This window comes from Paroedura picta, chromosome 13 (genome assembly GCF_049243985.1).
Source record: "Paroedura picta isolate Pp20150507F chromosome 13, Ppicta_v3.0, whole genome shotgun sequence".
Taxonomy (NCBI): Eukaryota; Metazoa; Chordata; class Lepidosauria; order Squamata; family Gekkonidae; genus Paroedura; species Paroedura picta.
Window position 1 is genome coordinate 49,117,792 of NC_135381.1, and position 16,898 is coordinate 49,134,689.

General features: G+C 50.7%; 1 protein-coding gene across 6 annotated transcripts in view; it reads left to right on the forward strand.

Moving 5' to 3' along the window:
* Positions 1 to 16,898, forward strand: part of LOC143823204 (diacylglycerol O-acyltransferase 2-like) — a 71,649-nt gene that overhangs the window by 8,413 nt on the left and 46,338 nt on the right. For all 6 annotated transcript variants that reach the window (XM_077309293.1, XM_077309294.1, XM_077309289.1 and 3 more), the window contains one exon: positions 8,695 to 8,765. In XM_077309293.1, the coding sequence (XP_077165408.1) occupies positions 8,695 to 8,765 (71 nt within the window). The remainder of the gene's footprint in view (positions 1 to 8,694; positions 8,766 to 16,898) is intronic.

Here is a 16,898-nt window from a genome sequence, read left to right on the forward strand (position 1 = left end):
TCTTTTCTCTCCTGCCCCCCTCCCTTGGGAACTGTCAAGTTTTGGGCGGGAGAAATGTATTGATAAGCTGGGGCAAATCTGGCCTCTGGTCAGATTTGACTTCTCAGTCTCTTGCGTATAGTACTAATCAATAAAACTCTTTATTAAGAAGTTTGTTGTGAGTTTCCTGTACGTTTGACATTAAGTCAAATCTCACAACTCCTTTCACCTGCCAACATGCAGGGCGAAGGAAATACTTTCATAGAGCAAGGAGAGGGCCTGGATTGGGACCTCTCCCAGGGCGACGGTGCCGGTGTGGGACCGTACAGCTCGGGCATGCTCAGGGCCGTGACAGGAGCAACTCCTGGGCCCGAGGATTTTTTGGAAAGGCACGTCACCGAACGCAGGCGTTTATCGAAGTATGACCGACCAACTGGGGACGAGCAGTGGCCGGATCATCTTGGAATGCCTAGCTATGGGCTGGAGCCCGCCGGTGAGACACAGGACCTGCAGTACAAGCTGGACAGGGTGACCAACTGGCTGCAGGACCTCTCGGGTCGGTTGGATCCGGAGGAGCAACGCCGAACACAACGCCTGCTGCGAGAGGTGCACGGCGGAGGGGCACGCGAACCCAGTGGTCGGAGATCGGGAGGTCTGCTCACCCTGCGGGAACGCGAGACGGCCGCGATGCAAGCAGCTGCGGAGGCCGAGGCGGCGGCCCTGGCGAGGGCGCAGAGGGAGGACGAAGACGAGGATCGCGATGGCGCCGGGGGTGGCGGAGTGGCGGAAGGAGCCGGAGCGGCGGACGGCGCGGGAGCAGCGGACGGAGCAGCGGCGGCGGCAGCGAACGTTGCGGGAGCCGAAGCGGCGGCGGCGGCGGCACGAGAGGCGGCGGCGGCGGCCGCGTGAGCTGCGGAAGCAGCAAGGGCTGCAGCGGAGGCGAGAGCGGCGGCAGGATTGGGTCGAGGCATCGGCCGTGGGGCGAGAATCCCGGCCCCGGCGGATTGGGGTCAGGGACGCCTACCTCCTCACCTCCGGGGAGTGGAAATGCGGAACACCTACAAATTTAAGGCTAAGTTTTCGGGGGACCCCGCAGCCTTTCCCACGTTTCTGGTGCATCTCCAAGCCTACATGATGGACATGGGGTTCACTTTTCATGATGACGCCGAGCGCGTCCGGTTTGTGGGGGAAGCCCTGGAGGGCAAGGCTGCAAAGTGGTTCCTGGACTTGTACCGTTACAACCCACGAGCCATCCGCAATTATAATCATTTCCTGCGTTCCATGCGCCAGATGTACGTGGAACCGTTTGAGAGGGAGACTGCGGAGAAAAAGCTCAAAGCCCTGAAGCAAGGGAAATTGTCGGTGGTCGAGTACGCCAGAGAATTCAAAGAGCTTGCCTCCTCGCAGCCGGACTGGACCGAGCCCCAACGCGTGCTAGCGTTCGTGGGGGGTCTCTCGCCCGACTTGTCCAGCAAATGCCTCCTGTTAGACGACCCTCTCACGGTCGTCGGATGGATCCAACTGGCCGGAGAGATGGAGAATCGTCTGGAGAGGGCTGCGGTGTTCCAGGGTCTGGCGGGGAAAGCCGGAGCGAAAACCTCTACCCCCGCGAAAGCCAAGCCGAGAGCAAAGTTGGAGCCGACTGAGCGCACTCGGCGCATGGAGAAAGGGCTGTGCTTGGGATGCGGCCAAGCCGGTCATTTCCTAGCTCAATGCCCCTCAAAAACGGTGACCCGGTCGAAAGCTACTGGCAGCCCCCCGGCGAAAGCCCAACCCGCCAAGAAAACCGCCCCGAAGAAAAGTGCCAAGTCTCTGCTGGTGCCGGTGGTCGCAACATCAACAGTGGAAGACTCGGAGGAGGGCAGTGGTCAGGATGGCGAGGATCAAGCTGAGGAGCAGTCGGGAAACGAAGACGGTCTGCTGTAAAGGCGCCCCGCCAGCAGGCCGCCAATAGGGGCAAACGCGTGGTGAGTGATTCCCCCTTGATACTACTACCTGCCACCCTCTCCAATCCCAAGTCCGGGAAGAAGGTGGGGGTCCGGTGCATTGTGGATTCAGGGTGCACCCAATCCTTAGTAAGCCCAGCACTGGCCGAGACTCTGGGGGTGGGCAAGGTGCCTTTGGGAGAACCCCTGCCAATCACCCAACTAGATGGGAAGTGCGCTCCGGGGGGGGAAGCCACAGTGAAGACGCGTCCCATGGACTTGGACGTTAAGAAACACTGGGAGCAGATCCAACCCCTGGTAGCGCCCCACTCTGCATTCCCATGTGTGTTGGGGCTGGACTGGTTGAGGGAGCATGATCCCACGGTAAAGTGGAAAGAGGGGACCGTGGAATTCACCTCCCCGGGTTGCAAGCAACACGCGCGGCCTCAACCCCCCCTGGACAAAGGGGTAGTGGCAGCGTTGGGATCCGTGGGGGAAGGGACTCTCCCTCCGGAGTACCGGGACTTTGCTGATGTGTTCGCGGAGTCTGAGTGCAACCAGCTTCCCCCTCACCGAAAGACTGACTGTGCCATCGAATTAAAGAAAGGGGAATCTCTCCCGAAAGCCAAACTCTATTCGATGAGCCCGAGGGAGATGGCTGAACTCAGGGAGTTCCTGGACAAAAATCTTGCCAGGGGGTTCATCAGACCCGCTACGTCACCCCTGGCGGCCCCGGTTCTTTTCGTGAAAAAGAAAGACGGGTCCTTGCGCCTTTGCACGGACTACCGGGGTCTGAATGCTGTTTCTACATGTAATGCCTACCCGCTGCCTTTGATAAAGGACTTGCTTGGTCACTTGGGGAGGGCGCGGATTTTCACGAAACTGGACTTGAGGGAGGCCTATTACCGGGTCCGGATAAAAAAGGGGCATGAATATTTGACTGCTTTTAACACCCCCCTGGGGCAATTTGAGTATACCGTAATGCCGTTCGGCCTCGCCGGCGCACCGGGCGTGTTCATGAATATGATCAATGAAATTATGCACGATTTATTGTATCAGGGGGTGTTGGTGTACATTGATGATATTTTGGTGTATTCGGAAAATGTTGAGAATCATGCAGAGTTGGTCCGCGAGGTACTCCGCCGTCTGCGGAAGCACCAATTGTATGCCAAACTTTCGAAATGCGAGTTCCACCGAGATGCGGTGGAGTTTCTGGGCTTCAGGGTTTCCCAAGCAGGGATTGAAATGGACCCTGGCAAAGTGCAGGATTTGCTGGCTTGGGAACCTCCTCGCACAAGGAGGCAGTTGCAAAGTTTCCTAGGATTTGCAAACTTTTACAGAACGTTCATTCCCAGTTTTGCCAAGGTGGCATTGCCTCTCACTGACTTGTTAAAGACTAAACAGGGGGGGGGAAGACAGCGAGCCGCCCTAGTGCGCCGCTCCAGTGGACCCCCCAGTGTCAGGACGCTTTTGAGAGGTTGAAACTACTGTTTACCTCTGAGCCGGTGCTGGCCCATGCCGATCCCACTAAGCAATTCACCGTGCAAGTAGATTCTTCGGATGTAGCAATGGGGGCCGTGATCCTACAGGAGGGAGAGGATGGGAAGTTGCACCCACTGGCCTGTTTGTCAAAAAAGTTCTCCGGGGCTGAAAGAAACTGGGCTATTTGGGAGAAAGAGGCGGCTGCAGTGAAATTGGCTTTATCCACCTGGAGGCATTGGTTGGAAGGGTCCGCAGTCCCCTTTGTCGTGTGGACGGACCACAAAAACCTCCAGGCGCTCAAGCAGCCTCGCTCGCTCTCAGCGAAACAGATGCGGTGGGCGGAGTTTTTCTCTCGGTTCAACTTCTCCCTCAAGCATCTGCCGGGCAAAATGAACTTTTTGGCGGACGCCCTGTCGCGCCTGCCCCAGTACAACAGCAAGCGCGACCCATTGGTGGATACAGTTTTTACCCCCGCCCAGCTAGGAATGGCCGCAGTGACGCGCAGCCAAACAAAGGCTGGGACGTCTATTCCGGGGGGCTGGGTCCAAAAGGAGGTGTTACAGGACTCTGAATTCCACTCCCTCCGCCCAGACCTAACTGAGAAAGGGGGGTTGTTTTTCAAAGGTGAGCGGCTTTTTGTCCCCGCAGCGGCGCGCGGGGACGTTTTAAAACTTTGCCACGATGCAAAAACCGCTGGACATTTTGGATTTGTGAAAACCTTGCACCTGATCCGAAGACATTACTGGTGGCCAACTCTGCGCAAGGATGTGGAAAAATACGTGCAGGGGTGCCCCACTTGCATCGTCTCTAAACCAGCTGGTGGAAAGAAAAAGGGTTTGTTGCAGCCCCAGCCCACCCCCTCCCGTCCATGGACTGATGTCACAATGGACTTTATCACAGACCTGCCTCCCAGCTAGGGGAAGACTGTCATTTGGGTGGTGGTGGACGCTTTTTCCAAGCAAGCCCATTTCATCCCTTGCGCTGGCCTGCCTTCAGCAGCCAAATTGGCTTCATTGTTCGTGACCCACATACTACGGCTGCACGGGATCCCGGGGCGCCTGCTGACGGATCGGGGCCCCCAGTTCGTTGCCAAGTTCTGGTGGGAGCTCTTGAGACTGTTGGGGGTGGAGCAAGCCCTCACTTCGGGCTATCACCCGGAGTCGAATGGCCAGACTGAAAGGGTGAATCAAATCCTTGAACAATACCTGCGCTGCTTTATCAACCACCAGCAGGATGACTGGGTTGCCCTGTTGCCACTAGCTGAGTTTGCCTACAATAATGGGGCTCATTCCTCCACGGGGGTGTCCCCCTTTAAGGTGGTGTACGGAACTGATTTAGTGGCGGCTCCCACTTGGGAGCTGAAGTCTTCCGAAGCTCCTGAGGTCAATAAGTGGGCCGAGACAATCAGTGCAGGGTGGCCAACGATAGTTGCTCGCCTCAAAGACGCTAAGCAAGCTTATAAAACCCAGGCAGACAAGAAAAGGGCACCCGCGCCCGTATGGAAAGTGGGAGACTTGGCCTATTTGTCAACCAAGAACTTACGTTGCCAACAAAAATCAAAGAAACTTGGTCCCAAATATGTGGGGCCCTTCAAGGTTGTGAAACTGATTAATGCTGTAACTGTGGAGCTAGCTTTGCCAAAAACTTACAGGAATGTGCATCCGGTTTTTCATTCCAGCCTGCTGCGGAGAGCCCCTGCCCCGGATGAGTGGCACCCCCCTCCAGCTACACCGGTGCCGATTTACATCGATAAAGACACCCACTATGAGGTCAACCAGATTCTGGACTCTCGTGTGCACAAGGGTCGTCTCCAATATTTGGTTGATTGGAAGGATTTCCCTTCAGGAGACAAAGAGTGGGTTGAGGCTGTGAACGTGAAGGCTTCTCCGGGCTTTCCATCGTGCTTTCCCCGACTGCCCCCGTCCTGTAGATGCCGGCTAGGTGGGGGAGGGAAGTTAATTTTAGTGCGGAGGGATGTCAGGATTGTGGAATCTCTGTCATAAATTAGCCTGAGTTCCTCCATGTCAGTTATATTACTTTATTGGACCTGGCGCCTGCTTGCTCCAGGCCTTGTAGTTTTTCTAGCTATAAAAATGAGTAGTGATGTTATGTTAACCTTATCTTGTTGTGGGCTCACGGGATTGTTGTCACCTCTTCAAGGTTGTGAGAATGAAATCCTGTTTATGTTACACATATGTCTTTTCTCTCCTGCCCCCCTCCCTTGGGAACTGTCAAGTTTTGGGCGGGAGAAATGTATTGATAAGCTGGGGCAAATCTGGCCTCTGGTCAGATTTGACTTCTCAGTCTCTTGCGTATAGTACTAATCAATAAAACTCTTTATTAAGAAGTTTGTTGTGAGTTTCCTGTATGTTTGACAGATATCAGGAAAAAAAATTTCACAGTCAGAGTATTTCAGCAGTGGAATAGGCTGCCTAAGGAGGTGGTGAGCTCCCCCTCACTGGCAGTCTTCAAGCAAAGGTTGGATACACACTTTTCTTGGATGCTTTAGGATGCTTAGGGCTGATACTGTGTTGAGCAGGGGGTTTGACTAGATGGCCTGTATGGCCCCTTCCAATTCTATGATTCTATGATTCTATTCTATGATAAACTGGAAAAAATGGGGGGTATTCTTGCCAATGACACCCAGCTCTATATCCTGATGGATGGCCAACCAGATTCCCCGCCTGGAAACATTTACCAGTTGTTTGGAAGCAGTGTCTGGATGGCTCGGGCAAAGTTGCCTGAAACTCAGCCCCCCCTAATACAGAGGTCCTGTGGCTGGGTAGAAGGGGGCAGGATCAGGAAGCATGCCTCCCCTGCTTCAGTGGGGTGCAGCTTATGGGTGTGCCTACAGCCAGGAATTTGGGGGTTATCTTCGATGCCTCCTTATCAATGGAGGCTGAGATCATGAAGGTAGCCCAAATGGCATTTTACCATCTTTGCCAAGCTAGGCTACTAGCGCCCTACCTGTCCCCTGAACATTTGGCCACAGTGATCCATGCAACAGTCCCTTCCAGATTAGACTTCTGTAATTAATACTGACCAACAGGCAAGAGTTGGTGGATGAGGTGAAGGAGGTGGGGACCCTAGGGGGAAGTGACCATGTCCTCATAGAATTCCTTTTAAGATGGGGAGCCAAGGAAGCTTGTAGCCAGACGCGGATGTTGGATTTTCGTAGGGCAAACCTTAATAAACTCAGAGACATGATTAGTGTCATACCATGGACGAGAATGCTGGAAGGGAAGGGAGCATGTGAAGGGTGGGCGCTACTCAAACAAGAGCTATTGCATGCTCAATCAATGACTATCCCAGAAGGATGAAAACACTGCAGGAGCTCTAAGAAGCCAATTTGGATGAACAGAGAACTTCAAGAGGAACTAAGAAAGAAAAGGGAAATGTTCAGAAAATGGAGGGAAGGACAGAGCTCTAAAGAAGAGTACCTACAGGTTACTAGGCATGGTAGATCAATCATCAGAAAGGCCAAAGCTGAGAGTGAGCCAAGACTGGCCAGGGAAGCCCACTGTAACAAGAAAAGATTTTTCAGTTATGTGAGGAGCAAACGTAAAGTAAAGGAGGCAATAGGCCCACTGTTGGGTGCGGATGGACAAAATCTAACGGAGGATGCAGAGAAAGCAGAAAGGCTCAGCGCCTATTTTACATCTGTTTTTCCCCACAGGTCAAAGGGTTTAGGCACATCTAGAGATGGCAGTAGCCAAAGGATAGTGTCTGAGTGGCAGGTTGACATGGACAGAGAGGTTGTTGAGAGGCATTTAGCTGCACTGGATGAGTTCCCCTAGGCCGGATGAAATGCACCCAAGAGTGCTCAAAGAACTTTCCAGAGAACTTGCACAGCCCTTGTCCATCATCTTCGGAACCTCTTTAAGGACTGGAGATGTCCCGGAGGACTGGAAAAGAGCAAACGTTATTCCGATCTTCAAAAAAGGGAGGAAGGATGACCCGGGAAACTACAGACCAGTGAGTCTGACCTCTGTTGTGGGGAAGATAATGGAGCAGATATTAAAGGGAGCGATCTGCAAACATCTGGAGGACAATTTGGTGATCCAAGGAAGTCAGCATGGATTTGTCTCCAAGAGGTCCTGCCAGACCAACCTGGTTTCCTTTTTTGACCAAGTAACAGGTTTGCTGGATTGGGGAAATTCGGTTGATGTCGTTTACTTGGATTTTAGTAAAGCTTTTCATAAGATTCCCAATTATGTTCTGTTCAAGTTCAACAAGATCTGAACACAATAGAAAAATGGGCAAATGAGAACAAGATGCAATTTAATAAAGATAAGTGTAAAGTTCTGCATCTGGGTCAGAAAAATGAAAAGCATGCCTACTGGATGGGGGATACGCTTCTAGGTAACACTGTGTGTGAACGAGACCTTGGGGTACTTGTGGATTGTAAACTAAACATGAGCAGGCAGTGTGATGCAGTGATAAAAAAGGTAAATGCCATTTTGGGCTGTATCAACAGGGACATCACATCAAAATCACAAGATGTCATAGTCCCATTGTATACGGCACTGGTCAGACCACACTTGGAGTACTGTGTGCAGTTCTGGAGGCCTCACTTCAAGAAGGATGTAGATAAAATTGAAAGGGTACAGAGGAGAGTGATGAGGATGATCTGGGGCCAAGGGACCAAGCCCTATGAAGATAGGTTGAGGGACTTGGGAATGTTTAGCCTGGAGAAAAGGAGGTTGAGAGGGGACATGATAGCCCTCTTTAAGTATTTGAATGGTTGTCACTTGGAGGAGGGCAGGATGCTGTTTCTGTTGACTGCAGAGGAGAGGACACGCAGCGATGGGTTTAAAACTACAAGTACAACAATATAGGCTAGATATCAGGAAAAAAATTTTCACAGTCAGAGTAGCTCAGCAGTGGAATAGGCTGCCCAAGGAGGTGGTGAGCTCCCCCTCACTGGCAGTCTTCAAGCAAAGGTTGAATGCACACTTTTCTTGGATGCTCTATGCTTTGGGCTGATCCTGTGTTGAGCAGGGGGTTGGACTAGATGGCCTGTGTGGCCCCTTCCAACTCTATGATTCTATGATTCTAATTTGCTCTACGCAGGCCTTCCCTTGTCTCTGACCTGGAAATTACAGTTGGTGGAAAATGCAGCTGCTAGTTATGCTATCTTTCATTTGGCTGCAATATTATTTTCAAGAGAATTTATGATATTTAAACATTCAGTTCATTTTTAGGCACCTGCTTTGAAGGCCCTTCAAAATCCTTTCCGGAGGGGAGCATCACCCTTCTAGCCCCCACAGTGGTGCCCTGTCCATTGTAGATCTTCTGTATCTTGCAGGTGGGAGGAGCTCTTCCTGGATAAGGAACTGGTTCATCTGGAATCATTTTCGAGATTATTTTCCTATTCAGGTAAGTATTGAAGTACAGACTTGCAGACTTGTCCTCTAATGGTTGAAAGAAAAACCAGTGACACCTTTACGACCAACAGTTTTATTCAAGGTGTAAGCTTTCATGTGCATGCAGAGTTCCTCAGATATTCCATGTGTGTGTGGAGGGGTTAACTGCTCGCACATGTGTAACTGGGCAATTATAGCTGAGATTGGATTAAGGCCATTGTCAAGATCTGTGAATGGCAGTAAATCTAATGAAAAGATGTGAGAACAAAGTTTGAGTCTAGCAGCAAACCCAAGACCAACAAAGTACAAGCAGAGATTGAGAGGTATAGCAGGTGCAGGTGCACATTCCTTCATTTAAATTAAAACAGATTTCCTTACATATAGGTAGGGGGCATTAGTTGCCAGGAAGGGCTAATTTGTCAGGAGCCAAGGCATAGAGACCCAGCAAACTCACATCCAAGACATCACAATTGGGCTTCAGGTTGAAGCTTTTAGCAAGAGTATTTTATTGAAGAAGTCAGCGTTCAGAGTTCACAATTTGCATATGCTCACAGAGACAGTCTTTGACAGAGACACTTGGGAAACAGGGTGGTCACTCTTTATACCTGGACCACCGTGGGAAAAGGGCAGTCAGTCAGTAACCTTTTATTGGCATAAAATATGTATAAGATAAAATAGGGTTTAAAATTTCAACAAAATAGGCCATGGGGTTACATAACCAAACATCTTAATCTTAAAATGATTAAATAAACTATAAAAGATAAAATACAAGGTAGGCAGCATGTTACAAGAGCATCTTAGTTAAAACTCTGGCAACTAAAATGGTTACCTCTGGGTCTTTGTCAGAGAGCAGGAATTGCAAGGTCATAGATTTACTTACAGAAGGCTTCTTTCCCAGCAAGGCAACAAAGCTGTCATCCCGACACTGCTCATATAAGGGGCAATCTAACAAAATGTGTGAGACAGAGTCAGGGCAGCCGGAACCACACGGACAGAGTCTCGCATGGTATGGGATACAGTGGAAAGGGCAATAAACTGCTTGGGAGAGAACCGGGCATTCACACAGGAAAGCAGGATCGGAAAAGCCTTTGATAAAGGTGTGGGGGGGGGGAGGTGTGACGGCTCCTCCACCTGTTCTTTGAGGTCTTCCACTGAGTGCCCTGGGAGGTTTAAGTGCTCCCCTACAGGCTTCTCAGTCTTGTGACAGATTTGTGTCTATTTTCCTTTGACGTAGGCTTTGACCTGTTTGTCATGGGTAGAGAATTGAAGGGCATTGCTGGCATTTAATGGTGTCTATGATGTTAGAAGATGAGTATGTGAATGAGTCCGGATGTTGTGATTGTGTGTATGGCATCAAAGTTGGCATTGGGTTTATTTCAAGCTCTGGTGCCAGTTTCCATGTTCAAATTAGATGCTGTATTATTATGTTGTATTATTGTGGAAGAGGAGTTGTTTGATATTAGGGGGCTGCTTATGGGCAAGAAAAGGTTTACCCCTAAGTAGACATTGTAAGCTGTTGATGCATTGAATTGTTTTGAGTTAAGAGCAGTAGATTACCACTAGCATTGTTCTGTTATTGTCTCTTGGTCAAATTGGAGCATATTTTGTACACTTGAAGGCTGGGTCCTCAGAAGAAGGAGATGGTTTTGTCTTACCTAATAGATGTTTAGACAATAAAGAACTCAAGAAATTAACTGAGACTTTCAGCTTGTCTTACAAGAATTATAAATGCAGTCTGAGCCACTAAGGAAAAATCCTTTTGAAAACAAAATAAATTTTGGAGGTTGTTTAGGCTGGACTCGAAGAAGAGAAAAGGTTTTGAAAGTTTTTTGTTATTGTTAATTTACTTGGTAGCCTCTTGACACTACAGGTGTGCCTTGTTTTTCTTGCATATTTTGGGCGTGTTTTGCAACACAATTTCTCTAGGTGTCATTCTGCTCTGTTTACCTGTTTCATGACTTAATCAAATGGGTACTATAGTTACAAAATGGTTTGTTGTAAGGCACTCAGGTAAGAATCTCTGTCTATTGGACTGGAGCAGATCACTGTAGGATAGAGCCTGGCTGCATACAATGGATCATTTGGCATGCTTAGGATGGTAGCTTGAGGCATGCAGGTATGTTTCCAGTATAAGGTGGCATATATGCAATCACAGTATATTTTTACAGTGGTGTCTTGAAAATGTATTTCTTGCATAGATAGGTTCATTGTCAGGTTGATGGTGGGGTGGAAGTCATTGAATACCTAGTGAGATTTGTCCAGGGCTGCTTTACCATGTGTCCAAACAATTAAAATGTTCCTGCGTGCAGGGGGTTGGACTAGATGACTCTGGAGGCATCTTCCAACTCTATGATTTATGTCACCAATGAACCCCAGGTATAAGAAAGGTGGGAGTGGTTGGGATTTTAGGAAGCATTGCTCCAAGTCAGCCATAAAGATGTTAGCATTCTGTGGGGACATGCAAGTGCTCATGGCTATACCACTAATTTGAAGGGATAAGTTGTCACCAGATCCAAAGTGGTTATGGTGGTTGGGGGGCAATCACAGACCCACTGCTCGCATTCCTAGATGAAGCTTCAGTCTTAGTTCCAATCCAATCTGGCTTCCAGCGTGGCTTCTGGCCTGGAAACAGTGCTGGTAGCCCTGATGGATGACCTCTAGAGAGAGCTGGACCAGGGCAGATTGGCATTGCTCATGTTATTGGAACTCATGGCAGCATTCAACATAGTAAATAATGAGCTTCTAGCTCACCACCTTGCCAATGCCAGAATATGGTGGCTGATCTCAGAGGGCTGCTGTTGAGGAGATCCAGTCACACCACTATCATCTCTAGTGTGGGGTGCCACAAGGCATGATTCTCTACCCAACTTTGTTTAGCATCTTTATGCACCCTCTTGCCCATCTGGGTTTGGCCTTCGGTGCCAACAATATGCAGAGGGAACCCAGCTCTATCTCATGATGGATGGCTACCTGGTGTATCCAGGTGTCTGGAAGTCAGATGTCTGGAAACAGTGAGAGGACGGCTCAAGCAGAGTCTCCTGAAACTCAACCCTTCAAAGATAGAGGTTCTGTAGCTGGGTAGGAAAGGACCAAGTGAGGAAGCACGCTTACCCTACCTGAATGGGGTTCAATTGACAGTTGCTTCCTCTGCTAGAAATTTGGGTGTGAATTTCAATGTCTCCTTATTTATGGAGATGCAGTGCGACTGGCATTTTCCCACCTTCACTAATTTCATGATTGTATGTAAAAAAAAATTTTTCCGTGGGGAGGTGATGCTGGAATGGGACATGCTGTGTTGCGAGTGGGTATACCTGGAGAGGCAGGGCATACAGCTGCAGGAGCTGTGCTGCCACCTGGAGCCTGAGGCTGCCGAGATGCACCACCACTTGGAGAGCCTGGCTGTAGGCACGGCTGGACCATCTGGTGGCCACGCATGGACAGGAGGAGCCAAGCTGCTCACTCTGCTGTGACCCCTGTGAAAGGGTCATTTGACCCCCAAATGTTTGACCCCCAGATTGAGAACGACTGCCCTAATCCCTGTCCTGGCGAGTGGTGTTATGCTGCCCTAGCTGGCCACACCCAGTAGCAGCTGTCTTGGAGAAGCCTGGGCAGGGGAGAGTCAGAGTTCAGTCCAAGTCACCGGGAGTTCAACAAGTACAGTGCAGAGCAAGGCAAAGAATAGTCGAGCAGTCCCAAGGTCAAAGTCCAGAGAATCCGATAGTCAAGCAAAGCCAGTTCACTTTACCAATGCCGGAGTCAAGAGCAAAGCCAGGGGTCAGTTGCCAGTAATCAATCAGACATTCACAGGAGCAGAGCCAGTCCGGGGGGGGGGGTAGTAGCATAGATTGCTTCCATGCCTGAACAGTCGCGTTTGTCTTCCTAAATGCAGCCCAGCTAATTAGTTGCACCTGGGGGATGACTCACTCATCCTCTCCGGAGCTAACCCAGCTGGCCCCTATCTATTCTGGCAGCGAGCCAGCAGCGTCTGGCTTCTTTGGTGTTCTGCCAACCCCACCCTACGGCTTTGTCTGAGTGGCTCGGGCAATCCATCTGAATCTGATTCAGACTCCTGCTGTGGCAGTGTCCACGATCTCTCATATGCCGGGCCTGGCTGACTGGAGCAGCCCTCCCCAGCGTTCCTGTCAGAAGCCCCTGTTTCTTCAGCCTCTTCAGCCAGAGCTACCTCAGCTGCCAGCTCCAGTTGCTCTGGCAACCCCTGGGAGACGGGAGGTGGCAGTGGGGGTGTGACAGGTGTGCTGGCAACTCATGGTTAACCACATTGAATGCGGCCAACAGATCTAAAAGCATGAGGATAGCTGAACTGCCCCAATCTAGCTGGCGCTGGAGATGATGATGATTAGATTTATTTCCTGCCACTCCCCATAGGCTTGTGGCGGGTAACAATAGTCCTTTTCCCCATTAAAATATCCATTAAAAGACTTTAAAACAATCTCAACATGGCGGAAAAAACACCCAGTATTCCCACCCCCTGCTATCAGAGCGGCAGGGAGGAGATACAACCTATTAGACCCAAGGGGGGGATGTTGGCTCTCATTCGCTGACCCCGGCCTCAACCAAAAACCTGGTGGAAGAGCTCCATTTTGCAGGCCTTGCAGAAAGCTGGTAAATCCCACAGGGCCTGCAGCTCACCCGGGAGCTCATTCCACCAGGTAGGGGCCAGGACCGAAAAGGCCCTGGCACTGGTCGAGGCCAGACGTGCTTCCCTAGGGCTGGGAATGACCAGGAAGTTCTCCCCTGCGGAGTGAAAAGCCCTGCGGGGGGCATAGGGTGACAGGCGGTCCCTCAGGTATGTGGGTCCCAACCTGCATAAGGCCTTGAAGGTCAAAACCAGAACCTTGAACCTGATCCGGACAGCAATTGGCAACCAGTGCAGCTGCCTCAGCACAGGCTGGATGTGGGCCCTCCAAGGTGTGCCAGTGAGGACCCTAGCAGCTGCATTTTGCACTAGCTGAAGTTTCCGGATCAAGGATAAGAGATAGCCAGCGTAGCACGAGTTACAGAAATCCAATCTGGAGGTGACCATCGCATGAATCACTGTGGCCAAGTGGTCAGGGGACAGGTAGGGCGCTAGTTGTCGAGCCTGGCGAAGATGGAAAAATGCCTGGCATGCTACTATCGTGACCTGAGCCTCTATCTAACTGGTAACTGGTGACGGAGATCATCCAGAAGGGCAACCAACACCATCTCCACCCCGTGGCCAGGACGGTAACCTGACTGATATAGATTGAGTGCTGAAGTTTCCTCCAAGAATGCCGAGAGCTGGTCAGCCGCAGCCCTCTCCACCACCTTGCCCAGGAACGCTAAGTGCGACACTGGGTGGTAGTTGGCAGGGTCCCAAGGGTCCAGCGTTGGTTTGTTCAGGAGAGGGCAAACCACTGCCTCCTTCAGCCGCTCAGGAAACTCCCCCGAACCCAGGGAGAAGTTGATGATGTCTCTGAGCTGGCCTCCTACCCCCTGGCCGCCTCCCTTGAGGGGCAAGTGGTCACCCTGATCGAGCTCAGCAACTTGTCCACTTCGGGAAGAGAGAGCCGCCTGAAGCCATCAAACCTCACTACCAATGGCAGCCAACAGGTCTCCAGTTAATTTACTGTATTAATTGTGGCGGGAAGTTCATGGCGGAGTGACAAGACTTTATCCACAAAAAAGCTCATGAATGCCTTGCAGCTGATTTCCAATTGTCTAGTGTTTTGGCGCCCCTCAAGGACGGTAAGTGATCTAACTACCCTGAATAGTTGGGCCGGGCGAGAGCTTGCGGATGCGATTTCCGTGGCAAAAAACTCTTGTTTAGCCACTTTCACCGCCATCTCATACGTCCTCATAAGCGTGCGATAAGGTGTTCTTGTAGCTTCATCACCAGTCTTCCGCCACACTCGCTCCAGTCATCTCACTTCCCTTTTCTTCTCCCGAAGTCTCCCCGTGTACCAGGGGGCCCGTTTGAGTAGAGGGCAGAGAGGACGTTTAGGGGCAATCTCAGCTATGGCGGCCGTCAGGCGGGACTGCCAGTCCTCCACCAAGGCCGCCAGTGAGTCGCCAGGAGGCATCGGGTCCCGCAGAGCATTCCGGAATCCAACGCGATCTCTTCCGTCCCACAGCTCAGGTGGCTGCAGAACTGCTTCCAGAAAGTGTTCAACTCAAACCAAACGTTTTTAGATCACTTTAATTAGGCATCACTTACACGATTGCAAAGGTTCTTCTAAGGGAAAAGTGATTCTTTAGAAGTTCGGGTAGGTGAAAAAGAGTGAGGCATCCCTCTGCTGGGTATGGCTGAAGACTAACAAAGAGTTTGGAAAGAGAGAGGAAGGGGCATTTTCCTGCCTTGGCTATTACCAGGAAATTGGGCTTAAGTTCCAATCGCATTTGAGGAACACAGGAAAGAGCAAGCCTACTACAGTACCCAGCATCCTTTCTCTTAAAGCGACAGGGGAGAATATCTCCTGTTTCTCAGAACTCCAGCCAAAAGCTGCCTGGCTGGACAAAACACTCCCCGCCTGGAATTACTAAATTCCACTCACTACTTGTCTGTATGAACACTACGTGCTAAACTGAATGTCATGCAATTAACATGCTACACTGCTAAGCTAAACAATTACATTTGTAAACTTGGTCTTCATTGCTGTTTGAACAGGTCTTTGGGGACAGAGTCTTCTGAAGGTGTTGTCCGGACTCTTGACTTCTGAGTCAATGAGGCAGCTGGTGTCATTTTGATAGGCTTTCTGTTTTCAATGACTTTGGTGTGAAAGGCTTCCTCCCCGCCGTAGGCTCCGATAGGCACAGCCAATGTTGTCGTCTCGACGACTGTTTCAGAAGAGATGTGTAGTTTTCTGTGCAGAGTTGGGGTAGGTGACACAGGAATACAGGTGCAATGTAGGTCAACGTCTCCTGAGGTGCTGAGGGAGCTACTCTGTTTCTCCCAGTTTGCCTTCTGATCGGAAGGTAGGGGTTTATAGTTTTTGGTAGCAGTCACGGTTTGTCTTCTATGGACATGGCTGCATTGTTGTTCTCCAAGGTTGTCTGGAATACTGTAGCTCCCAAGGCAGATTCAGGTTCCTTTGGAAGTGGGGCAAAGCGTTCCAGACATGGGTTGACATTGGGTGTGTGAACCCTTTTTGGGAGAGTTGCCGTGAGAGCACTTGCCTGAGTCGGTGTCTTCCAGCGATTCTCATGCATGTTCCCGATGACGACCCATCCAAGCTCTACCCTCTGGGCATGTGGGCTGTCCCGTGGGCCAGTCACTTGTTCTAGACATACCAGCAGGTCTGGAATGTCCGTTCCGAGGAGGAGCAGGACGTCTGCTTCAGGATCCAGAGCAGGAATGTCTTTTGCAACTTGCCTCAGGTGAGGATGATAGCTCGCTACTTCAGGTGTAGGGATCTGGTTGCGATCGTCTGGGAGTGTGTCACATTCTAACAGTGGTGGTAGACGGAACCGAACATTCCCATCGAATGCCTCGATCTCAAACCCAACGGCTCTCCTCCCAGCCATGCTCTGGACTCCAGTGCACGTTCTCAGAGAGTAAGGTGTCTCTTTGCCTTTGATTCCGAAGAGTTTGAAGAAGGCAGGACTTGCAAGTGAGTGAGTGCTTTGGCCATCAAGGATCACGTACATTTTTATGGCCTGCTCTGGCTGGTTGACAGGATAGACCTTGGCCAAGCAGATCCGATGGCAAGATCTCTGATGAAGAGTGGTGTCGCAGACCTTTAGGCAATGGGTGCTAACGGTGGTTTCCGGAGTTGTCCCAGGGCTGGTCTGAGCCTCTGTCGTGGCAGAAGGGCTGGAAGGCCGTTGTGGTGAGGCAGAGTCTGGTGGACGCAGAGCGGCTGGATGCCTGTCGCTGTCGCATATGAGACACTTGACGGCGGCACTGCAGTCCCTCGCCATATGTGAGTTGGAGTCACAGCACTTGAAGCAGAACCTGTACTCTTTAAGCAAGGCCTTGCGTTGCTCCAGAGATTGTGCTCTGAACTCTCTGCACTTGTTCAGGGCATGTGAGGTTTTGTGAAAGGGACAAGTCGACTTTTTCTTCATCCCTCTGGCCTCTGATTCCACCTGTTCTGCTGACCAAGTGTCTTTATGTTCTACTGCCGACCCAGAGACATCAGTCTTACTAACAGACACAGTTGGTTTG